General features: G+C 66.9%; 1 protein-coding gene across 4 annotated transcripts; it reads left to right on the forward strand.

The window, feature by feature from the left end:
• The first annotated feature begins 246 nt into the window (after positions 1-246).
• Positions 247-17,487, forward strand: SEMA4C (semaphorin 4C). Of its 4 annotated transcripts, none has more exons than XM_039527764.1 (15): positions 247-389; positions 4,991-5,175; positions 9,800-9,948; positions 10,331-10,393; positions 10,718-10,816; positions 11,418-11,514; positions 11,646-11,762; positions 12,151-12,302; positions 12,600-12,775; positions 13,077-13,221; positions 13,554-13,776; positions 14,109-14,224; positions 14,532-14,689; positions 14,938-15,008; positions 15,590-17,487. In XM_039527764.1, the coding sequence occupies exons 2-15, from the start codon at positions 5,064-5,066 to the stop codon at positions 16,426-16,428; spliced, it is 2,517 nt and encodes an 838-aa protein (XP_039383698.1). In that variant the 5' UTR covers positions 247-389; positions 4,991-5,063; the 3' UTR covers positions 16,429-17,487. The 4 variants fall into 4 exon arrangements, with proteins under 4 accessions (XP_039383698.1, XP_039383701.1, XP_039383700.1 ...); XM_039527767.1 differs by having other exon boundaries at positions 14,535-14,689; XM_039527766.1 differs by lacking the exon at positions 247-389 and adding an exon at positions 2,756-2,885.
• Positions 17,488-23,587: the final 6,100 nt, after the last annotated feature.

The raw sequence follows: 23,587 nt of genomic DNA on the forward strand, positions 1-23,587 counted from the left end.
CCCATCCATACACACCCCATCCCCTGCCCCCAGCCTCTCTCTCCCATCCATCCCCCACCCACACACACGCCCATCGACACACATCCCATCCATCCCCAACGCCATCCAGCCACCCCCACCCCGGGGCCGATCCCAAGGGCTCCCCGTGGCCCCCCGGCAGCAGTTGACGCTGGGGGCTGAGCTCCGAGGCTTCCCATTCATCTGGAGGAGCCCCGCCCCCGGCTGACGTCACGCGGAGGGGGGGAATCGAGGCAGGCAGGCGAGCGGGCGGCACACTCGGGGCGAGCGAAGAAAGGGCAGCGCCAGCGCCGCGAGCTGGGGACCCCCGAGCGCCCCGCAGCCCCGGGCCGGTCGGTTCTCGCGCGGGGTCGGGCCCCAGAGCCCCGAAGGTGAGTGGCGGAGGGGAGAAGCCGCTTTTGTTCCTCTCCGGTCTTTACGGGGGGGCTGCCGGGCTCGGTTCGCTCGCGGCTCAGAGGAACGCGAACCCCAGCGCCCCCCCTGTGCAGCCGGCACCCCGCTTTCCAGGGCAGCCCCCCCGGAAACGGACCCACGTTCTTTGTGCGAACTAGCCTTGAGCTGGGGGCGAGCGCCCGCCCCCGGGAACTGGGGGGGGGTCCGCTGCTAGCGAAGCCCAGCCCGGCCTCTCCGGACCAGCTCGGCCAGGGGCTGGGCCCCCAGCGCCCCCTCCTACAACCCCCCAGCTCAGCCGAGCGCGTCTGCGGGGGCGCCGGGCGGGGGCGGTTTGGGGGCGCTGGGTTTGCTCTCTCCGGGCACCAGCTGCGCTGCAAAGTTTTCAGGCTGGGCGCTCGGGGCTGTGGGTTGGGCGGGGGCGGTGGGACTCCGGTGTGGAGGCAGATCTGCGGCTGGTTACTAACTCCCCCACCGCCCCCGAAAAGCCCCTTTGTCCTCAGTGCACCCCGGGCTCCTGCAACCCCTCCCCGGCCTTGCCTGGGGGAGCGGGACCCCTCAGCCCCGGGGCTTGGGCTCCCCGCGAATGGCCGGAGAAGTCCCCCGCGCTCCGGGACGCAGAAACTCGCTCCCTGCCCAGGTCGTGTCAGCAAAGCCGCGGCCCCGCAGCCCGCTGAGCTTGCAAAAGGCTCCGGCTGCTTCTCCTTTCTCCCTCCGAGCTCCGCTGGGAAAACAAAACCCAGCCCCGCGCCCCTGTGGGCGGGGGAGCGCAGGGTGCGCGCAAGGAGCGCGCAGCGCCATCTGCGAGCCTCTTTCTCTCCCCCGGCTCTCCGGGCTCCCCTCGCTGCTCCGGCCCCAGGGCGCCCCGTGGCGCTGGCTGCCGCCTGCCCCCATCTTCGGGGGGCCGGAGCCGGGCTTGGCCTCGCCGCTGGGCGCTGCCATGCTCGGGCCTTTGATGCAGGAGTTGGGGGCTGGGGGATCCGCCCCCCCTCTGCCCCACTGCGCCGCCCCCGGGCGGCTTCCCTAGAGCTTCTCGTGCCCGGCGGGCCGCGGAGCTGGCAGCGCCCCCGCCCGGCTCGGTCCCTTTGGGGGGCCGGGGGCCGCCCCACCCCGCTTGGCAGGGCCGGTTCCCGAGAGCAGCGGGCAGCCCCCGCGCCGGCCGGCAGGGGGCGGAGCGCTCCGGGCTTTTGTTCCTTCGCAGCCCGAGGGGCGGGGGGGCTGCTGGGGGCGGCTCCGTGCTGGGCGGGGGAGGGGGATGGGCGGCTGCTGGGGGCCGATCCGTGGGGGGGGGAGCTCTCAGCCCCGCTGCACCCAGCGGAGTCCCCGCAGCTCACCCCCTGCCCCGTTGATGGGAATCATGGCACTCGGGGGGTGCGTGGGGCAGAGGGGGGTCTGGCTAGGGCTGGGCCTGCTGGCAGTGTGCTCCCCCCCTGCCCCTCTTGGGGCGGGGAGAGCCGGGGGGTCTCTCCCCCTGGCTGGGGAATGGCCGAGCCCCCCGGCGGCTGCCTTGGCCCCCTTCCCACACACGGCAGCTGGGCCCCCGGGCTGGGCTTGGCTGGCGTGTGCAGCTGCTCTGCTGGCCTGGCCGTGTGTGGCCAGGGATCTGCCCCCCCCCCAGAGGTCCCCCTTGGCAGATGCCTTGGCATTGCCCCTTGGCATGCTCTGTGGGATAACGGCTACCCCGGCTTCAGGCCTGGCATTTTCCGTGGGCCCCGGGCTCAGTTTCCTCTGCCCCTTGCTGAGAGAGCGCGAAGGGGCTGGCGAGGCTGAGCTCTGTGCATGGGGTGGTGTCCCTCCCCCACTTCGTACCCATCATCTCCCCCTGCCCCGGGGAGGCTGGAAGGTGGGTGCCCGTGTGCCAGGGGCAGGCCTTTCCTGGAAGGAGAGCATGTCATGCTCTTGCTGTGGGTGGCTCCTGACATGTGGGTCTGGCAGCCTGCGGAGCAGGGGCAGGAGCTCTGGTCTCTGCCCAGCCCAGGCGCCCGTGGAGGGCAGGATCCATGCTCTGCGCAGAAACTGACCAGGACATTGGCTTGGTTTCCCGAGCTGCCCATCCCCCGCCCCCATGGGCTGCCCTGGGACCCGACCCCTCTGGCCCCCCGAGCAGCTGCCAGGCAGTGGCGGTTGCTGTGATGTAGGTGTTTGACACGCTGGTCTAAGACCCACCAACTCCACGGGGCTGAGAGCAGGGGCCGGCCCCTGCAGGCTGGACTGGGCCAGAGGGGTTCCAGAGGCTCCCTCGGCTCCGTTGGGGGTGGTGAGCTCTGGCGGGGGCAGGGGCTGCCCCCCCGGCTCGTTCCCAGCTGGATCTGGCTTCCTGGCTGGGCTGGCCATGATTCCCACAGCCCACTGCCTCACTTCCTGGCCGGAAATCCACTTCTCCCCTGCCGTGTCCTTCCTCGCAGGAGCCGGGTGGGAGAGGCAGCTTCCTGCTTCCCGTCATGGAAAACAGCTCTGCTCCTGCCACCGTCCTGCTGGTAACCTGTGAGCGCTTCCCGCATCCGTGGGCCCCACAGCCTGGCCATCACCCCCTGACTCTGGCCCCTGCTCAGCTAGACGCCACGGGCACCTTCTGCCCTCTGAGGCCGTGTCCCACCCACAGTCTCTGTCAGTCCCTCCCCAGGACATAGAATCATAGACTATCAGGGTTGGAAGGGACCTCAGGAGGTATCTAGTCCAATCCCCTGCTCAAAGCAGGGCCAACACCAACTAAATCATCCCAGCCAGGGCTTTGTCAAGCCGGGCCTTAAAAACCTCTAAGGAAGGAGATTCCACCACCTCCCTAGGTAACCCACTCCATGTTGGGGGGGCTCTGGGCAGTGGTGCCCAGGGGCGGCTCTAGGCACCAGCGGCATCCTGGGAGGGCGGCATTTGGCTCGGTGGAGCATGCCTGCGGGTGGTCCACGGACCTGCCGCAGGCATGACGCGCGGTCGTCTCGTCCGCGGCTCCGGTGAGCTCCCCCCGCAGGCATGACTGCGCAGGTCCGCTCGTCCGGGCTCCGGTGGACCTGCCGCAGGCATGTGCCGCCTCCCAGGATGCCGCGGAAGGGGGAGGACCCCCCGCGCGACTGGGAAGGGCGCGCGCGCGCCGGCGCTGCTTGGGGCAGCCTACTTTGTAGAGCCGCCCCTGGTGGTGCCCCCCTCTCCCCGTGTGGCATGTTTCTGCCCACTCTGCAGCAGAAAGCCTCAGGTCCAGGGTGGCAAAGGCCCAGCACAAGGCAGGAGAGAGCCCAGCCTGCTGGCAACGCCAGCCTGTTCGCTGGGCTGCTCCGTCTTCAGACATCCCGAACGCAGAAGGGGGCGGGGGGGGCAACACCAGGCTAGTTCAGACTCTCCCCCGGCAATTGCTCCCCCTTGTACCTTCCAGCCAAGGGTCCCAAAGCCCCTCGCTGGCGTGGAGGTAACTCACCAGCCGCCACCTGGGCTGGTGTCATCCTACCCATGTTAGAGGGGGAAACTGAGGCACGAAGTGATGGGACTTGCCCGAGGTCAGAGAGGGAGTCTGTCAGAGCTGGGACTTGCCCTGTTGGGATTGGCTCGGGGGGCTAATGCGGGTTCAGGGGGCCCCTTTGAGGCTCTGTCTGACTGGGGAAAGCCCCTCACCCATCCCTGGGTGGAGTTTCCTCCTGCAGAGGATGTGAGGGCGGCAAGGTGGAGTGATCCCAGGGGAGTGTGTGCGTGGGGGATGGGGGGGCGCAGCTGTGCGTCAGCTGAGAAGAGGAGGGAGCAGCATTGCTGGCAGCCCCCGCCCCCCGCTGACTCAGCGCCAGCTTCATTGATGGCAGGAAGTAGTTATGGAAGGAGGTGACCACAAAAAGGGGAATCCGTGACCTAGGGGTAGCACCGGCTCCGCTTGGTGGGGGCGGGGGGGCAGCAGCTCCCTGCAGGAGGCTCTGGTGCACACACCTGCCCCCTGCTGCCTGGGTCAGCAGTGCATCCCTGGCTCCTGCGAGGGGCGCTCGGCTAGGTGGGGGGCAGGGGCGGGGGGCACTGGCCGTGGATCTGGCCAGTTGATACCATTCAGCGTGGGGGAAGGGGAGCCAAGCACTCCTGTGCGCGGCCCCGAGGGGCGGGGAGAGGCCCAGCCTGGGTGGGCACCAGGATGTCGCTGTGTCTCTGCTTCTAGCCACTGGCCTCGCCAGCTCGTGGGGCAGAAACACTGCTCTGGCCTGGCCCTGGGCTGTGGGGCAGGGCCAGACAGAAGTGTCCTGCTTGCCTCAGGAGGCTAGAGGAGGTCATAGGGGTCAGGACTCCTGGGTTCTGCCCCCGCCTCCCTCTCTGACACTGGGCAAATCCCTTCCCCCCCACCCCACGGCCCTTGGCTCATTTCCTGGCTGGCTGGGTCAGACTCTTTTCCCCTTCCATGGGGCTGGGGCTGTGGCAGGGGGCTTGGCAGGGAGCGCTCTGCAGGGGAGTGTGTGTGGGGGGGGGCGGAATCTGAGTCTGTGGCTGGCTCAGCCCCTCCCCCCGAGCGCTCAGAGCAGAAGCGTCTCAATGGCTCCCTTGTCCCCGTTTCCTGCCTGCCCACGTGCTTTGGCTCCTCTGCCCTTGGCCCCCTGTAACTGGCCTGTCTCCCCGCCAGGCCGCCCAGAGCAGTGAGGGCACGAAAGGAGCTGGGCCCCGGGAGGCCAGACCCCAGCGTGCCACGGGGCAGCATGGACGCCAGCCTCCCAGGCCTCGCCCTGCTCACCACCATCTTCCTGAGCGTGGCCACCACCGACGCCGCCTGGTGGAACCTGGTGCCCAGGAAAACCATCCCCTACAACGGTGAGTGCAGCGATGGCCAGGCTGGGGGGACGTGTCATGACTCTGTTGGGTAGCGCCCAGCCCTGGCAGTAAGCATAGAACTGTTGTGGTGCCCTGGGCTGGGCTTTTTGACGTTACACCGGCTGATGGGGGGAGAAGGAGGCGGCAGCAGAGGTCTCTGGAGGAGTGGGGCTGGGACTACCCCATCAGACAGACCCCCCAGGGCCCGGCCCCAGGAGCGTCTGTCCCACGGTGCTGAGCTGGATCCCAGCAATTCAAGGCAGAGAGGCCTGGAGGGACAATGTATTTTAACAGAGAAGTCGAGCGTCTGGTTCCCCACTGCTGAGATTGGGGAGAGGTGTGTGTGTTGGGGGGGGCGTCTGTGCCTGTCACTGTCAGGCTCGCGTTCCCTGCTCTGTAGCCACAACCACCTCTCGCTGTTTAAAGGGGAATGCAGAGACGCACCTGATTCCAGGAGCTGGGGTTTTAAGGAAACCTCCAAATCCTATGTGCTTCATTGCAGAGCTGCCACCTCTCCCGGCTTCCTGCTAAGGGAACCCCCTTTTCCTGGGGAGCGGCTTCCCCGTGCTTGGCTCGCTGTGCAGTGAGGGCGATGGGTCAGCAGGGTCCCTGTGCTGGGGGGTGGCTGTGGAGGACCCCTGCCTTCGGGGGGGTGGGGGGGGAGCTCCCTGTCCAGCCTGCACTCGCCCCGGCAGGGGAAGAAAGGCCCAGCGGTTAGGGTGCTGGCTGGGACTGGGCAGCCATGGTCTCCCTGTGTCCTGGGGGAGTCCCTGGAGCCTGTTCCCCGGGATGGGAGCACGTCCCAGGCACCCCCCATCACCCCGCAGGTCTGACTCGAGGGGCTGGAGCTGGGAGCCAGGAGAGGCAAAGGGCTGCTGCAGCGAAGCTGGTGGGTGCCCAGCCCTGGAGCCCCTGGCTGGCGAGGGAATCGCGGGGGGCAGGGCCGGTGCAACCCATTAGGTGACCTAGGCGGTCGCCTAGGGCACTAACATTTGGGGGGCGGCGACCACGGTGGTGGGACCTTCCACTGCCTCTGTCGGGGGTGGCATTTCAGGGGCGGGACTTTCTGCCGCCTAGGGCGGGAAAAAAGCTGGCGGCGCTCCTGGCAGGGGGGACATGCTACAGTCGCTCTGAGCCCCGCGGGGTGGCAAATCCAGTTTGGGGAGCTCAGGCCCCGGTACCGTGCATGGGACACAGGGCAGCACCTGTGGCCCTGACAGTCTGGCCCCTCCCTCGGGGGCAGCCTGGCCCTTTGGATAAATCTCGCTGGCACAGCCAGGACACGGTGACTGGGCACCGCTGGTGGGCATCTCCCGCTGGCATGGGATTGGGAGCCCCCCCCCCCCAAGACCCCCACCTGTAGGCATGCGGCATCCCACCCTGCCCTCCCACCGGGTGCCTGACTCCAGCTGTGACGCGCCAGACATGGCATCTGCAGGCTGCGAGCTCTGTGGGGTAAGGCGGGGGCCTCCCTCCCTGGCCTGGTCATGGCTCACAGGCCAAATCAGGTGCTCGCCCCCTGGCTCCGTGGTACCTACGTTGGGGTCCCCAGACCTTCCCTGCCCCCTTCCCACTGGTGAAGCGCTGCTCTCAGCGCTGTGCTGGCGGGAAGGGGGCTCTGCCCTGCCCTGCCTGGGGGCCTGGCTAGCCCCGGGGGGGGGCTGCCTCTCCGGAGGTGACATCAGGTGTTTGCGCTAGCCCCGGGCAATGATCTCATCCTGTTTGCTACTAGCTGCCCTCCCCAGGGCTCCCTTCCCCTCCCCCTGCATCCTGCGTCCTGCTGCTCCCCCAGCGTGAGGGCTGGGCCCTGCCCGGGGGCAGCCTCCGTCCCTTGTGCCCACAGGCTCTCATTCGGCTCCTGCCATACGGGGTGGGCGCCCGACCCTTGTGCCCACGCGGGGGCTGCTCTGAGTGAGTCTCTGTGCCCTGGGTGCTCCCCCCACGGTCCTGCGTTCCCCGCCTTGGCTCTGGCTCTGGGGGTCTGATGGCCCCATTGGCGTGTGGGTGGGGATGTATCCTGTGGCGGTGCTCCTCAGTCCTGACCCGCAGCCCCCCCCTTCTGCCAGGCTCTCTGCACCCAGGGCAGGTTCTCCTCCTGGGCCCCCTTTAGCACTCGGGCTCTGCAGCTGCCGCACCTCCCCCCCCCCCCTCCCGGCACCCCAGTCCCTGCAGGAGCTGGGACGTACTCGCCAGCCTGGAGTTGCACTGGGACTGGCTGCCTGGGGGTGGGTACTGCCCATTGGGTCCTCGTCCCACGAGAGCTGCTGGTGCCTGCTCTACCCTCTGCGAGGGGCTGGGCTCATCCTCTCAGGTGCTGCTGCCTGGGGCCTGCTCCCCATATGGTGGGGGCTCCCCTCCCCCGCCCTGCTGAACCCCAGGCTGGGGAGTGGGGGTGGGGGCTGATTGAAGCCAGGTGCCGGCTTTGATCGGCCACGGCATTGGGGCGGGCTCCGCTCCCCGGCTCTAATGGGCCCCAGCTGGCGGAGCGGCTGAGCCAGCCCCCTCAGTGCCGAGGCCCCAGGTTCTCAGGCTGCCCTGGAAGCTCTGCTCTCTGGGATGCTGGGCTGTGCCAAGGGGTCTCCCTCACCCCTCAGTGCTCCTGCCTTGTGCCGAAGGAGTCCCTGGGTGTTCGTGTGGGGAAGGGAATGCGACAGTCTCTGGGGAGCCTCGTTCCCTGTGTCCAGTCCCGCTTTGCCTGTGTCACCTCAAGGTGCCCAAGCTGCCCGCCTGTGACCTGTGGGTTCCCCACCCCCCCGACTCTAGGCGCTGGGGATGCCAAGTCTGGCAGGGTCTGTGCCGCAGGGCATGGGGGCAGTGCTGGGGGCAGAAGTGAGCTGGCCATGGGGGCTCCGGCTCTGGCTTCGCACCTGCTGTGCCGCGCCATGTCTTGCCTTGATGTCAGCACTCGGCTGCCCTCGCCCCGGGTCCAGGGAGATGCCCCGGGGCGGCCTGGTTGGACCCCTCCATGCCAGCAGGCGTGTGTGTGTGTTTCGGGGTATTGTACGTAGCAGCGTCTGGGAATCTCCCTGTGCCCCAGGTGCCATCGTGCCAGGTGCTGTGCAGATCCGGTCGGCAGATCCGGTCCCTGCCCTGGGGCGACGTGCTCCTGAGTGGGGGATTGGGACACAGGAGGCTTCCTGGAAGTTGGGGGGTCCCCATTTCCCCAAGGCTGTAGGCCAGCCTGAAGTGGTCTGTACCCTGGGCCCTACACGGCTGGCTTGTGAGCCTTCTGCACCAGCCTGAGCCACACTGGGGTTGTGGGGGGGGGGGGGGGCTCACGTTGCGGTTGGTAATGCGACCGGGCTGGTGCTGGGTTTCCTGCCATCAGCTTGGGCCAGCTCCACTTACGGGCTTGACTTCTCTCTCCAGCCTCCCTCCCTCGGGAAGGCAGAGTGTGCAGCCCCTGGGCTGGCTAGGGAGTTCGGTGCCCTGCACGCTGTGTCCGGCCTGGAGCAGAGCGAATTGGGGGCTAGGTGGGTGACAGCTGCCCCCACCCTCACCCCGGCAGTGCCTGGCAGATCTCCTCCCCCCAGCCCAGAGTGGCTTGAGTACCTCTGTATGCTCCCCACCCCCACGCTCCGTTCTCCCATCAATGTGCCCTTTCTCTGAACAAAGCTGACCGTGGGGGCCGGGCTGGGTAGGGGCTCGGCAAAGCCCCCCTCTGCCAGGGCGCCAGGCTCAGCACTCTCCGGTTCCACCCGGCGCATCCCCGACAATGGCTCCCTTGTCCAGCCAGCGTGAGGAGCGAGCGGCTCCCTGGAGGGCAAGGGCGGCTTCCAGGAAGGGGCTGATGCCCTGGGTGGGGCTGGCTGGAGCAGACGGTCCCACGTGAGCTCCCCCAGCCCAGCGTGCTCAGCGGGTCTCTGCACCCCGTGGGGCCTGGGGCACATTAGAGCTGAATTTTTCTCCAGGCTCAGGGTGTCTGCGGACAAGATCACGAGCTCAGGGCCGTTCCCAGCTAGGCTAGGGGGTTGCGGGTCAGGAGTGAGGAGCATGCCAGATCTGCGGGGGAGCCCAGGGCTGGGCTAGCAGGGGCTGCAGATCTGGAGGGAGGGGCTGCCAGCCATGGCAGTGCAAGGAGGTGTTGCGTGGCCAGCCCCGTCTCTGCTGGGGGCTCTTGGCGATCTGCGAGCGGGGAGGAGAGAGCAGCTGGGACAGTTCCTCTCCTGCTGGCACAGAACGAGTTGTCTCCAAGACGCCCTTCTCTAGTCCTGTGTCCAGTCCAGACTCAGCCTCGTCACCTGCTAGCCATGGCCCCCGGGATCCCTCAGCACCTGCCCCCTCAGCGGGTGGGATCTCCCCTTGCCCTACAGCCGGTTGGCCCAGTGCTCGGGGTGCCAGCCGAGCAGCCAGCAGGACGCGGGTGGCTCCTGGATCCTGCCTGCCCCCAGGGCACCCTGGGAGTGAGGAACTCACCCACCATTGCTGGGGCAGGGTGTGAGGTGGGAGCCCCGGTATCACCACACAGCTCTGGAACTTGAGGCCTGGCAGCCTCTTGGCTGGCTGGCACCGAGGAGCAGGCAGCCTGGGACACGGTGGTGGTGCCAGGCCCCAGTCTGCCCCTGTGCCCCCAGGAGCCGCAGGCCCCCGAGTCCCCTTACACCGTCCCGTCTCCTCCCCACAGAGCTGAAGGACGTGGCGAAGCGGTTCTCCAAGGCAGGCGTGTCGCACTACATGACACTGACGCTGGGCGAGGCCGAGAGGGTGCTGTACGTGGGTGCCCGGGAGGCCATCTTCGCCCTCGCCACCGGCACCATGGAGCTGAAGGCAGCGGTAAGAGAGGGCGGCTCTGCTGCGGGGTCCCAGCAGGGGGCAGTGCCACCACAGAGCCTGGGAGGGGGCCCCAAAGCCTGGCTGGCAAGGTCTGCGGTGCCCCCCCATCTAGGGGGACGGAGCTACGAGGGGTCTGGCTGGCCTGGGGGTGCTGGTTAAACAGCCCCTTGGGGAGCAGCGCCCCCTGCTGGGCACCCCTGAACATGAGCATGGTCTCTTTGGAGCTGGGCTGGGCGCTGGTTGCTGGGCGCCTCTGCCAGATGGGGGATGTGGCGAGCATGGAGGGCCGAGTGTGTTTGGCTGCAGGAGATGGGGGGGTGGGTGGGGCAGGACTGGGGTGGGCTGGCTCAGCCCCTGACCCCGCTCCCCTCTGGCTTGGCAGATCTCCTGGGAGGCTCCGACAGAGAAGAAAGTGGAATGTATCCAGAAGGGCAAGAACAACCAGGTATGCAAGCTGGGCACACGGGCCCCGGCTCCCCTGCCCACTCCCAGCCTCGCCCCATGCGCAGGAGCAAGGCCCCCCGTCTGAGCCCGCGTGTCTGTACGGCAGCCCTCTGCTGCGTGTGGAGGGGCAGGTCCCGGGGTGGCACAGCGATGGCGTGTGCCATGTCTCTCCCTGGGCTGGGGAGCTGCGGGGGGGGGGGGGTCCCACAGCCCTGGGCAAGTTCCACTTGGCTCCATGGCCAGACCTGCCCTGGCATTGCCGGGGGGGACCCGATAGCCCCCCTCCCCCTAACCCCCTCCCGCTGACCAGCCCCTTTCTCTCCAGACCGACTGTTTCAACTATATCCGCTTCCTCCAGAGCTACAACAGCTCCCACCTGTACGCGTGCGGCACCTTCGCCTTCCAGCCCAAGTGCACCTACATTGTGAGTATTGTCCAGAGCAGTGCGCCCCCTGCTGGACGGGACGGGGCTGACGGAGCCAGGAGCTCCTGCCCTTCTCCCCACAGTGCACCCTGCTGGACGGGACTGGGGGTGCCGGGAGCTCCCCCTGCAGCCAACGGTCCCGCCCCACTCCCCACATAACCCCCTGCTGGCTGGGATGGGGCTGGCGGAGCTGGGAGCTCCTGCCCTGCTCCCCACAGTGCCCCCTGCTGGATGGGACGGGGCTGGGCTGGCGGAGCTGAGAGCTCGCACTGAAGCCAGTGGTCCCGCCCCACTCCCCACAGTGCCCCCTCCTGGATGGGACGGGGCTGGCAGAGCCGGGAGCTCCTGCCCTGCTCCCCACAGTGCCCCCTGCTGGACAGGATGGGGCTGGGGGAGCCGGGAGCTCCCCCTGCCTCATTCTGCCGGCAGAGGCTGGGAGTCCGTGGTGGCGACCGAAGCAGGGGATGCTGACGGGCGCTGCCTGCCGGATGGATGATGACCGGTGTGGAGCTGTGCCGAGCGTGGGGCCAGCACAGCGCCGTCTCTGCAGGCAGCTTCCCGCTGGGCCCCACTGACCCTACGTGTGGGGTGTCTCTTTCAGGAGGAGTCCAGTTTCTCCCTCAACAGGCTGGCCTTTGAGGACGGGAAAGGGAAGTGCCCCTACGACCCAGCCAAAGGCCACACGGGCCTCATCGTGGGTAGGTGGGGCCCTTCGGGGGCTGGGTTGGGGGCTGGGACGGGGCCCAGGGCGCCCGGGCTGGGAGTGGGAGGCTGGTGGGTATTTCTGTTCCGCGCACCAAGTTAACCCCTTCTTGGCCGTGCTGTCCAGATGGCGAGCTGTACTCGGCGACACTCAACAACTTCCTGGGCACGGAGCCGGTGATCCTGCGCAACCTGGGCCCCCACTACTCCATGAAGACAGAGTACTTGGCCTCCTGGCTAAATGGTGAGGGGGGGGGCTGGGCACCGGGGGCTCATGCAGCCCCCTTTCTGTGGGGGGAGGGACTCTCACTGCCCCCAGAACCAGCCCATCCCACTGTGGGTCTGGCGAGCTATCAGGCCCCTGCCTGGGCTCTGCTTCCCGGGATTGAAGCCCCAAGTGTCGGGGTCTCCCCACGTGGCATCCGGCCGGGGTTGGGGGGGTCCCGCAGCAACCTGGGGGTGCCATTGGAGGAGGCGCAGCCGGGCCAGCTCCAGAGGGCATCTGGCTCCAAGCGTGACGGGAGGCGGCCGGGGGGCTCCTCCCCACAGCACTGAGGCCTCGGGGGGCCCAAGCAGAGAGCTGGGGGGATGTGGGGCCCACGAGCCCTGGTCTCACGTGCCCCCCATTGCAGAGCCCCACTTCGTGGGCTCGGCCTACGTGCAGGAGAGCGTGGGCAGCCCCAGCGGGGACGACGACAAGGTCTACTTCTTCTTCAGTGAGCGGGCCGTGGAGTACGACTGCTACGCCGAGCAGGTGGTGGCCCGCGTGGCACGGGTCTGCAAGGTACGTCCGGGGCGCCATGGCAACCAGCCCTCGGGCAGGGGCCCGTGCCGGGCGGGAGGGGTGCCCAGAGACACTGTGGCGTGGCTGGAGCCCGTGGGCCAGGCCGGGCCATGCCCTGAGCAGGAATGGGCCCAGCTGGATACGGAGCTCGCTCCAGGCCTGAGCCTGCGGCCGGTGCGAAGGGACCCTGGTGGTGGCCTGGTTTCATGGGGGCAAGAGACCACCCGGGTGCCAGGCAGTGGGGCTCTTGGGATCTGGCCTGTCCCACCCCCTCATGTGGTGCCTCCCTCTGCCCAGGGGGATGTGGGCGGCGCCCGGACCCTGCAGAAGAAGTGGACGACGTTCCTCAAGGCCCGGCTGGTCTGCTCCATCCCGGAGCAGCAGCTGCACTTCAACCGGCTGCAGGCCGTGTACACGCTGGGCGGGACCACCTGGCGCGACACCACTTTCTTCGGCCTCTTCCAGGCTCGTTGGTGAGCACGGGAGCCCCGGGCCACTGAGCGTCCCCATGAGCCCTGCAGCCTCCATCCCACCTACACCGCCTGCTGGGGGACCCCCGCCCCTCCGCAGCCTGTGTCAGCCCTGCCATTGGGCCTGTCTCCCCAGGGCTGCCCCCCAACTCTCACACGTCCCCCGGGGGCAGAGCAGTAGCTTTCCCCTGGCTCCCTCCTGCCCGCCAGGCTCTGCCCTGGTCATCACCCACCCTCCCCACCCACCCCATCTTGCCAGCACCTCCAGCCCCATGCCGGGTCTCACCCCCCTTCCCTCCCACAGGGGGGACGTGGACGTCTCTGCCGTCTGCCAGTACCACATCGAGGATGTGCGCAAGGCCTTCGAGGGGCCCTACAAGGAGTACCGGGAGCAGGCCCAGAAGTGGGGCAGGTACTCGGACCAGGTGCCCAGCCCCCGGCCTGGGGCGGTAAGTGCCATGGGGACCGGGGAGACCCAGCCATCACAGTGGGGAGGCCAGCTGCTCTCATCTCTGCCAGGGGCCACCCCCCCTCGTGCACTCAGCAGTGCCCCCTTGGGGGCTGGGTGGGCACTCACTAATTCCCACCCCCACCCCGGGCTGCCCTGGGAAGTGTCACCTGCACTCCCTGCCTGCCAGGGTCCCTTCCCCCACCCCGGGCACTTCAGCTGCCTCTAGCCCCCAGGCTGCCAGCTGAGCTATGCCCTGCCTCCCTGGTTGGTGGTGTCCTCTGCCCTCACTTGGTGCCTGGCCCCACTGTGACCCGGCCCCTCTCCCCTCAGTGCATCACTGACTGGCACCGGCAGAATGGCGTCGCCAGCTCGCTGGAGCTGCCCGACAACACGCTGAACTTCGCCAAGAAGCACCCGCTGATGGACGAGCCGGTGCTGCCGCGCCACGGCCGGCCCCTGCTGCTCAAGAAGGACGCCAACTTCACCCGGCTGGTGGTGGACCGGGTGCGTGGGCTGGATGGGGCCTCCTACAACGTGCTCTTCATTGGGACAGGTACTCGCCAGGGCTCTGCTCCCTTCCTCCCCCTCCCCCCCCCTCAATCGCTGGGCCCTCAAGCCAGCCTGGTCTCAGCCCTGCCCGGGGGGGGGGTGTGTGTGCAGTGGGGGAGGGGCAGCTCCCAGCCACATGGCGCAATAATGCTGGGGAGGCTGCTTTGGGAGCTGCTGAGCATGTGATGGGGGGGCACCTTGGGGGTGCATCTCCCAGCATGGAGTGGCCTAAGGGTTCCTGGGGATGCTAAGGGGGTGGTACAGGAGTGATGGGGGGTGCTCAGGGCCCCTCCCCTGCCCACAGCTCCCTGCAATCCTGCCCTGCGGCTCTTCCAGGTGACGGGTGGCTCCACAAGGCCCTGGTCCTGCCCTCCCGTGTCCACCTCGTGGAGGAGCTTCAGGTCTTCGAGCCAGCGCAGCCCATCGAGAGCCTCATGCTGGCCCACCAGAAGGTAGGGGGCAGGGCACCTTGGGGACAACCGGGGCGGCAGAGCACCGGAGGTGGAGGGGTGCCCTGGGCTCTTGGGGGGCAGAGTGTAGGGGATTGGGGGAATTCCCTGGAGGGGGGGGCAGGGATAATGGGGGGTGCCATTGAGGGGGGCACAGGGGCGGGGATAACTGGGGGGGTTGTTGAGGGGGGCAGGGATATGGGGGGGCACGGGAAGGGATAACCAGGGGGCTGTTGGGGGGGGCTCAGGGTATGGGGCAGTGATGGCTCTAGGCTGTCCCATCAGCACTGATGTCCCTCCCCCTCCCCAGAAGCTGCTCTTTGCAGGCTCTCGCTCCCAGGTGGCGCGGCTGCCCCTGGCGGACTGCGCCAAGTACCGCTCCTGCGCCGACTGCGTCCTGGCCAAGGACCCCTACTGCGCCTGGAGCCGCAACGCCAGCCGCTGCCTCCGGGCTGACGGCTCTGATGGGTGAGGGGACTGCGGGGCTGGCCTGGGGGCGGGACACTACCCACATGGGGGGTGGGAAGAGGTTGTCATTGTGGTGCCCCCTCCAAGAGGGCCCTGATTAGCATCTCCTTGCCCTGCCCCACGGGAAGGTCTCCCCTCACCTCCCCCAGGGCTCTGGCTCCCTTCCAGCATGGCCCAAGGGGCAGTGACTGCAGCTCGGTGCCCCGTGGGGGACCGCTGGGGCTGTGCTGACTCCGGGTCTCTCTCAGGTCCCTGCTGGTCCAGGACGTGGTGAACGCGGATACGGCTCTCTGCAACCTCCTCCGAGCACCCCCCTCAGGTGAGAGGTCACCAGCGCCCCTTCCTGGGCCGGGAGCTCCCTTGGAGCCAAAGGGGCTGGGGAGGGGGCCTGCACTCTGTTAGCTTGGGGGGGCCCTCTCAGCGCAGGCTTGAGAGCCAGGACTCCTCTGGCTCTGCTGCTGATTTGCTGCTCCTCTCTGTGCCTTAGTTTCCCCAGCTGGACAGCAAGGCTGACTGGTGCTGAGGTATCTGCCCGGGAGCAGTGGGGCGCAGGGCTGAAGCTGTCCTGGGTTCCCCTGTCCCAGGGAAGGGCACTCAGCCGAACATCTCCCGTACCTGCCCTACAGGCCACAGCGACACCCCCCCTCCCACCCTCCATCGGTCCTGGCACAGCCCAGGTGTGTCCATGTGCCCAGCTCCTGTGTGAAACCGGCAGCAGTGTCAGAGCCCACGGGGCACGTGCCATCTCCAGGCTGGTCCCTGCAGCCTCAGCAGAGAGGCCTAGGCCAAGGCCCTGGGGCTGGCATCGCCCGTGGGGTGTCCCTCTGGGGCAGGGCTGTGGGATGGGCAGAGGGTCCAACCCCCACCTCAGCCTGACCCCTTCTCCCCTCTGTCCCGCAGTTAAAGTCACTCCCAAGAACATCACGGTGGTGGCTGGCACGGACCTGGTCCTGCCCTGCCGCCTCACCTCCAACCTGGCCCGGGCTCACTGGACCTTCAACGGGCGGGAGCTGGCCGAGGACCAGGCCTCGGTGCTGTACGACGCCCGCCTGCAGGCCCTGGTCATCCTGGGCACAGGCCCCCAGCATGGTGGTGCCTACCGGTGCTTCTTGGAGGAGCAGGGCGCGCACCTGGCAGCCGAGGGCTACGTGGTGTCGGTGGTGGCAGGCCCAGCTGCCACGCTGGAGGCGCGGGCCCCACTGGAGAGCCTGGGGCTGGTGTGGATGGTGGCGATTGCGCTGGGTGCCCTGTGCCTGGTGCTGCTGCTGGTGGTGCTGTCCCTGCGGCGCCGGCTGCGGGAGGAGCTGGCCAAGGGCACCAAAGCTGTGGAGAGCACCCTGGTGTATCCCATCGAGCTGCCCAAGTCGCCCCCCAGCCCCAAGTTTGTTCCCAGCGCCACCTCGGACTCGGACGAGAAGCTCTGGGACCCGGCCAGCTACTACTACTCGGACGGCTCCCTCAAGATCGTGCCGGGCCACGCCATGTGCCAGAACGGCTCGGCCACACCCTCGCCCCCCGCCAATGGCATCCCCGGGCAGCCCCTGGCCTCCCCGCCCCCGCACTCGCCCAACCGCATCCACCTGGGCAGCGTCCGCGGCTCCTCCTCCAACGGCTACATCCGCCTGCAGCTGGGCACCGAGGAGCGGCCCGGCTACAGTGACCTGGCCGAGGAGCTACGCCGCAAGCTCCAGCAGCGCCAGGCACTGCCCGACTCCAACCCCGAGGAGTCCTCGGTGTGAGCCCGGGGCTGCGGGCCTCTGACGCAGGCACAGCTACCTCAGACCCGGCCGGGGGCGCCGGGATCCCCTGCCCTGCCCAGCCGGGACGCATGTGGGACCCTTTTCTAACGACCCCGGTGGATTTTGATCCCCCTGCGGCTGCTGTCAGTATTTCAGTGGATCGGGCCCATTCCAGAGCCCGCCTGGGCCCTGGGAATGGCTGGTTGGGATGTATGGGCAGGTCCTGGATGGACGGACGGAGGGGACACATGAGTCTGCCCCGGATCCTGGATGGATGGAGCCTACTTAAGACTTGATGCCTGGAGCGGATGCGGGTGGGATTTTAGAGGCCGGCTCGCCCGAGAGGCACAGCCTGGTGCTGTTGGCTGTTGGCTGGACCCCTCCTTGTGAAAGCATTATCCAGTGGGTGCCTGGGGTGGCCACTGGCATGTGGATCCCTTCACCCACTGCTGGGTGGGAGCAAGGGCAGACCCAGAGCTGACACAAGGTGCCCTCCCAGTAATGCTGGGCAGGACTGCATTGCATGCTGGGAACAGGGCACCCATCTCGATTACCTATGGGCTGCAGTCTGGGGGGTGGGGGTGGTGTCAGCTCTGGCCTTCTCCCTGTGCCCCCAAAGGTGGCACCCCATGGCCAGCCTGCGTGCTGGTGATGGGCCAATGGTGTCCTTGTACCGGGGAGGGGGGGCCAGCTGGTGGAATGGGGGGCTGTGTTCCTGTGCGCTCTCCCCCCCTCCCTCCCTCAGGCCAGCTCAAACCACAGAGATGGACTTGGTGACTTTGCCACACACCCTCTCCGAGGGGTGGAGGATGTGGGGTGGGGAGGTACCAGTGTAAATACCCACACACACACACCCCACCTGGGTCCCTGCCTCTTGGCCAAGCCAGTTCCTGCCCCAGCTACCCCCGATCCCGCACGCCATCTGCCTCCCCCACCCCCTTATCAGTGTAAATAAGCAGCAAGGACCCCCTGACCCCAGTGTAATTTATTTGTTATTGAAATCTATTTATTGGCTGTAAATACTGGAGTATTTTTATATTAATAATAAAAGGGAGGAAAAACTCCAGCTGGTGCCTGTTGCCGTGTGTGTGTTGGGGGGGCAGGTGCCCTCGCTTGGTGCTGGCAGATGCTGTGTTCTGCGCCTGGCTCTGCTGGGGTTGGGGTGGGGGTCAGTGTGGGGGTGGGCACTTGGGCTGAGTTGGGGGGGGACAGCACTGCGTTTTGTAGCTAGTGTTGCCCACTGGATGCGCACACACAGACACACACACACACACACACACACACACACACACACACACACACACACACACACACACACACACACACACACACACACACACACACACACACACACACCAGCACTGAGCTGTGGCCTGGGGCTTAGCCCCCAAACTGATCTCCCACCTTGTGGGCCTTGCACCCCCTGCCCGAGGCGTCTGGGCCACAGCGCAGGAGCCCTGCCCTGGCTGGGGGAGGGCTGGTCCCGGTCCCCGCCTGTGAGCTCATGGAAAAAGGAGCAGGCGGGCTATAAAAGGGCATTGAGTCTTCCCGGAGTGGAAAAAGCTCCGCGCTCCCCTGGGAGCTGGCCTCCCTGCCAAGGGGGAGGGGGCCCCCGCCGGGCCTGGAGCGCTCTTAAAGCAGCAGCCTCAGGGTCTCTGCCTAATCCGGGCTGGGGGGCGGGAGGTTTCTGTGGCTTGGCGGGAGCCTCTTGCAGCTTTTTCTCCCCTCCCCAGCCCCCCTCTGCTCCCACCCCTCTTGGGATCAGTGCATGGGCTGGCTGGGATTCCCCCGCTACACAAGCCAGGACCCCCTAGGTTTCATCTGCTCTGGCACTGCTGCCATGTGCCCAGGCTCACGTCCCTATAGAGAGGGGCCTGATCCTGCTGCGTCCCCATGAGGACAGGCACGTGTGGATCTGTGCTGTGCTCTGCCTGCCCTGGGGCATCAGGCTAGGGGTCTCAGGCACTCCACTGATCATCTCGCTCGCTGGCATTTGAACCCTCCCCTCCTGCTGGCTTTGCGGCTCAGTCCCAGCGTCCCTGCCTGCAGGCGCCTCTCAGAACTGTGCCCCCCCCCACCCCTAGCAAGCTCTGCCTTGAAAGCCACAGGCCTTCCCTTGCCAGAGTGGTGATGTTTGTACCCAAACCCCAGAGCCTGAGCGATTCCCCCAGTCTCCCTCCTGCTTGGCTCTGCCTCATGCTCTCACTAAAGCACAGCTGCTGCTTCGAACATTCGCTACCACCTTGTCACTCTCCAGGTGAGCTGAAGCCAGAGCAAGTGCTAACCTGCTTAACCCTCTAGGGGCAGAGCTAGTCAGGACCAGTGCCCCACTCGCTGGAGGGGTGATGTGAAAGTGGGGGAGGGGGTTGGCTCCCAGGAGTCTGGCCAGGGGCTCGGTCCCTGCTGCCAGCTGCCCGCTTTGTGGGGCCTCAGCAGGGCCGCCCCAGTGCTGGCTGCTCTCGGGGCTGGCTGGCCTGAGCCCCAGTCAATCCCGGTTAAATCCATGTGAACAGCCGGGCCCTTTCTCACCAGTCTGACTCCCCTGTAGTCCAGGGGTCAGCAACCTCTCAGAAGTGGTGTCCCAACTCTTCATTTATTCATGGTAATTTAAGGTTTCGCGTGCGGATAATACATTTTACATTTACAGGGGCCGGCGGACAGACAGAACCCCGGGCCGGCAATGGGCTGAGCAGGGCTGGTGGCGGCGATCCTGGGCCAGCAGGGGGCTGAGTGGGGCCGGGACCCCGGAGCCGGCAGGGGGCTGAGTGGGGCAGGGACCCCGGGGCCGGCAGCGGGCTGAGTGGGGCCGGGACCCCGGGGCTGGCAGCGGGCTGAGTGGGGCCGGTGGCCAGGATCAGGGGCTGGCAGCAGCGTGCCGCAGTAAATCAGCTCGTGTGCTGCCTTTGGCACGTGTGCCATAGGTTGCCGACCGCTGGGTAGTCCAAGCTGTGCAGCGTCCATGGGGACCGGCACGATCCTGCTGGGGGTGCCATGCGCTCAGGGCCCTTCTCTGCCTCCAGCCCCTGGGTATGGATGGGGCTGTCCTGGCCCCTGCAGGCCAGTGCCATAGTGCCCCCTTGTGGTGGGGGAAGGAGCTGGTACTATTGAGCCTTTGCCGGAGGGGCAGTGGACCCTGGCCAGCCCCTTTGCCCGGGGGGTGGGAGGCGGGCAGGCGTGTGCCATGTTGGGCCCAGGCAAGGGGTCTGCTTTCTCTAGCCCTCCGGCACTGCGGCAGGGGTGCTGCGGGGGAGAGTGGAGCAAAGCAGGAAGGTGGGAGGGGAGAGGATCATGGCTCCTGTGCTGCAGGGAGGCCTTCTCGGCCGGGCAGCTCCTTCCCATGGCCGTGCAGCACCAGGACTCACTCTCCAGTCCTGGCTCCCCGTCTTTGCTAATTAATTACCGGAAACAGCTGGAGAAAGCAGAGCCAGCAAAAGGGGGGGGGGGGGGAAAGGGCCATCCCTCCTCCTTCCACAGCTGGAGAGCTGCCCAAACCGCTTCCCTCATAACTGATCCTCATGGGAGCGTAGCATTGCTCCTCCTGCCTACCCCTTACAGCTGGGGAAACCGAGGCAGAGCCAACTCAAGCCACCCAGCATGTTGGCACCCAAGCTAAGAGGAGATCCCAGGAACCCTGACTTCTAGCCCTGCCTCAGAGCAGGTGTCTGGGTCGGTCCCTGCCTGTGGCCATGCGAGGGGCTGCCCCCCGCTCCAGGCGTGCAGCACAGCGGATGTGGCCATGCTGGGCCCTTGCCAGTCGCAGCACAGTGGCCGGGGGATGTGTCAAGGAGGAGTGGGAGGGAGGGAGGCAGGAGCTGCCAAGAAGCCAGGCTGTGGGGACAGAACCGTGTAAGCTGGGAGCCAGCGGGCCCCAGAGGGCTGGGGGGAGCTGTGGCCTGAGGCCAGGTCCCACCTCACCCTCTCAATGAGGGGCCCACCAGCACGGCGCTGGGCCCTGCCAGTGGGGTTTGCTGGGCCTGCTCTCAGAGCCCCAGGTTGGTTGGTGAGGTGCTGCCTGGCCAGCTGGTGGTGGCCATGCCAGAGGCCCGGGGCAGGCTCCCACGGGCCGCTCCCCAAACCCGAGAGTGGCTTTGTGCCGTCCTGTGGTGGCTCTGCCTGTGCACGTCCTCACTGGCCCTTCATCTTCCTGCCCTGAGGAGAACTTCTGGGAAGCAGCTTGTGTAACAGCGGCATGTCCCGGGGCTGGGCCACTCCCCCTAGCCCTGCAAGGGGAGACCTTCCCATGGGACTGCCCCTCGGCGGGCAGATCATCCCTCTGCCAGCTGGGGTTCTGGGGCAGGTGGGCTAACAGGCCGGCCTGGCACCCCAGTGTTTCTAGGGAGACCCCAGCATGGGTCGGCCCATAGGGTGCTGGGGAGAGGAAGGGGCACCTGTTGCCATCTGGGGGGCCCCTTCCTGCCAGCCCCTTCCTGCCTTGCAAGGGTTAGTGAATTCAGCCCCCCCCCCTCCGCATTGTACTCCTGGGGACACTCTGGGGGGGGGCTGGCCAGTGGCTGCAGCGCCCTCTGCTGCCTCAGCCAGTGCCCACAGCTAGATGCGCTCACATGTGAAATTTCCATGGGGAAATTCCAGTCTCCTGCCCCTCTCTGCTATGGGGCCTGCTGCCAGCATGATCCCAGAGTTGCTCAGTGGGGGGGGAGGGGGGAATGTGACAGGGCCCCGAGCCCAGCGACGCACCAGTGTGCGTCAGACCCGGCCCAGGCCCAGCCCGCTAAGGAAAACAAACACGAGCTTGGCTGGGAAAAGAACTGTCCCAGAAAGAGCGCCGGCCCCATTCCCAGCCTTTCCCACAGCAGCAGGCTGGGCCCACCCGGCCCCTCAGAGCGCAGGGGGCAGCGCTGGGAATCCTGGAGCGCAGCTTGGCCACTGTCCAGCTGGCAGGGCTGGGGGAGGGAGATGGGGTCAGGGCGGCCATGTGAGCCCAAGGGATAGGGACAGGGTCACAGGTTTTCCCAGCACTGGTGCCTGGCTCAGTGGGGCTGGGCCCAGTCCCCAAAGGAAACACAGGGATTATGCTTGATTATGGGAAATGGGGCTCCACCCCCTCCCAGGAAAGCACCAAGGGGCCGTGTTCTCTCCATGGCTTCTCTGGCCAGCCTGCTCCTCCCACCCTGCTGTCCTGGACCCTTGGCCCAAGGCAGAGATGGACGTTGCTGGGCCATTCAGCTGTGCTGGCCCCTGGACCCATGGCAGTCTGGGGCACTCGTTCCTTCACGCCCACCCCACGCAGGAAGAAGCTTCATGAGGAGGAGACAGCAGCAATCGTGTCTAATGGTTAGAGCATGGGGCTGGGCATCAGGACGCCTGGGTTCTATTCCCCGTGCTGGGAGCGGGGGGTGCTTTAGGGGTTAGCACAGGAGAAACAGTCAGGACTCCTGGGCTTTATCCCCAGCTCGGCCACTGACTTTGGCTGACCTTGGGTAAGTCCCTTCCCCTTGCTGTGCCTCAGTTTCCACAGCTGTGAACTGGGACTAACAATACTGACTCCGCTTTGCAAAGTGCTTTGAGTCCCCCCCGTCCCCGCTCAGAGGAGCTAGCGCAATCATGGCTAGGGGCTGGAGCAGGGCTAGGACTCCTGGGTTCTATGCCAGGCTCCGGGAAGGAGCACAGTCTAGTGGTTAGGGCAGGGTGTCAGGTTCGAGTCTCAGTTTTTTCCAGTCAGCGGCAATCTTGCGTGTCCCAGGTGAATTGGTGACTCCATGCTAGGAGCTGGGGGAGGCTCTGCCTGGCCGCTGCTTCCTGGCACTGCTGGGTCAGGTCCTTTCCCCTGGAGGAATTCAGCTCAAGGGAGAGGCAGCTCTTGGGGGGAGCCCGGCTCTGCTCTCATGGCCCCAGCTTCCCAGCCTGGGAAAGGGCAGCTCCTTGGGACTGGGTTATGCAGCCCTGCAATGAATAGGAAGCTGACGCAGGAGCTGGCTGCTGGGACGTCACCTTCAGGCTACGCGCTGCAGCTCAGCGTGGGAAAGTCCAGATCCCCCTGAGCCAGCCGGTTGGCCCCCCACAAGCCCCAATGGGAACCTGGGTGGTGGATGCCAGCACAGGCTGCCCCGGGGAAGGTGGCCCAGGGGCACGCGCAATCTCTCCAGGAGCGGCCTGGCTGGTCCTTTCTTGCGGGGGGGGGGGGGAATGGATAACGTCTCCAGCGCGGCCTTTCCTCAGAGCCCCCCAATGCCAGGGCTCCCCGGAGGGCTGCGAGTGGCGCAGAGGGGCTGGGGACCCGTGCTGGGCCAGCAGGAAAAGGCTGGAATGTGCCCAGTGAAGATCCTTCCCCTCTGGGCCCTTCCCAGCCCACCCCAGAGCTGCTGGTGGCCCACGAGGGAGCCTGTCACCCTGGCGGTTCAGGCCCATGGGTGCAGTTGGGTCTCAGCCAGGGGCCTGGGCCCTCAGGGGTGGGGGGGTGTTTCAGAAATCCCCCCTCCCCCCTGCAGCCACCTCCTGAGAAGCACCTCTTGTTTACAATGAGCTGGACCTGCCCACAAAGTACCCACAATGCATCGCTCGGCCCTCTTGTCCCGGCTGGCACGGCAGGGCCCTGTGGGAAATTGCTGCAGTCAACAAGCTGCACTGGCCTGTTGCCATGTGGAGCAGCTGGCACCTGCATGCAGCACCTGGGGGGCGAAGTTCCCCGCCCCTCCCTGGCACCGGGCACCGTGGGAGGGGCCTGGCAGGCTCCAGCAGGGGCGACAAGCAGGTTCCTGTAACGCCACTGATCGGAGAAGGGCCCAGCCCAGTTCCAGAGCCTGCACCTCCCCCGCTGTTCCCCTTGGCACCCCCGCCATGGCCATCAGCCAGGACCCATTGCAATCCAGCCTGCATTCCGGGACACAGCCAGGGCTGGCCTTCCGCCCTCTCCCGGGGTTGCATTAGCCCAACTCCAAGATGAATTGTCCTGTATTAGAGCTGCACCTAGCGGTCCCAGGGGAGATCAGGGGCCTGTTCAGCCAGGCCCTGCACAGAGTGAGAGACAGAGCCTGCCTAAAGCCATGTAAACCAGAGAGATGGGGAAGGTTCATTAGCCCCATTCTAGAGGGGGAAACTGAGGCAGAGGGGGGCAGTGACTGGCCCAGGGTCACCCAGCAAGTCCACAGAAGAGCTGAGAATTGCAACCATAACACCTCCCCCCGGGGCTCCATGTCAGGTG

Source organism: Mauremys reevesii, linkage group 2, assembly GCF_016161935.1.
Source record: "Mauremys reevesii isolate NIE-2019 linkage group 2, ASM1616193v1, whole genome shotgun sequence".
Lineage (NCBI taxonomy): Eukaryota > Metazoa > Chordata > Testudines > Geoemydidae > Mauremys > Mauremys reevesii.

Bases quoted from the DNA above. Each gene is read 5' to 3' on its own strand.
- SEMA4C (XM_039527764.1), top strand. From the start codon at position 5,064: ATGGACGCCAGCCTCCCAGGCCTCGCCCTGCTCACCACCATCTTCCTG. The intron at 10,394-10,717 runs GTATGCAAGCTG...CTTTCTCTCCAG, and splicing joins AGAAGGGCAAGAACAACCAG to ACCGACTGTTTCAACTATAT. The intron at 12,303-12,599 runs GTACGTCCGGGG...CCCTCTGCCCAG, and splicing joins GCGTGGCACGGGTCTGCAAG to GGGGATGTGGGCGGCGCCCG.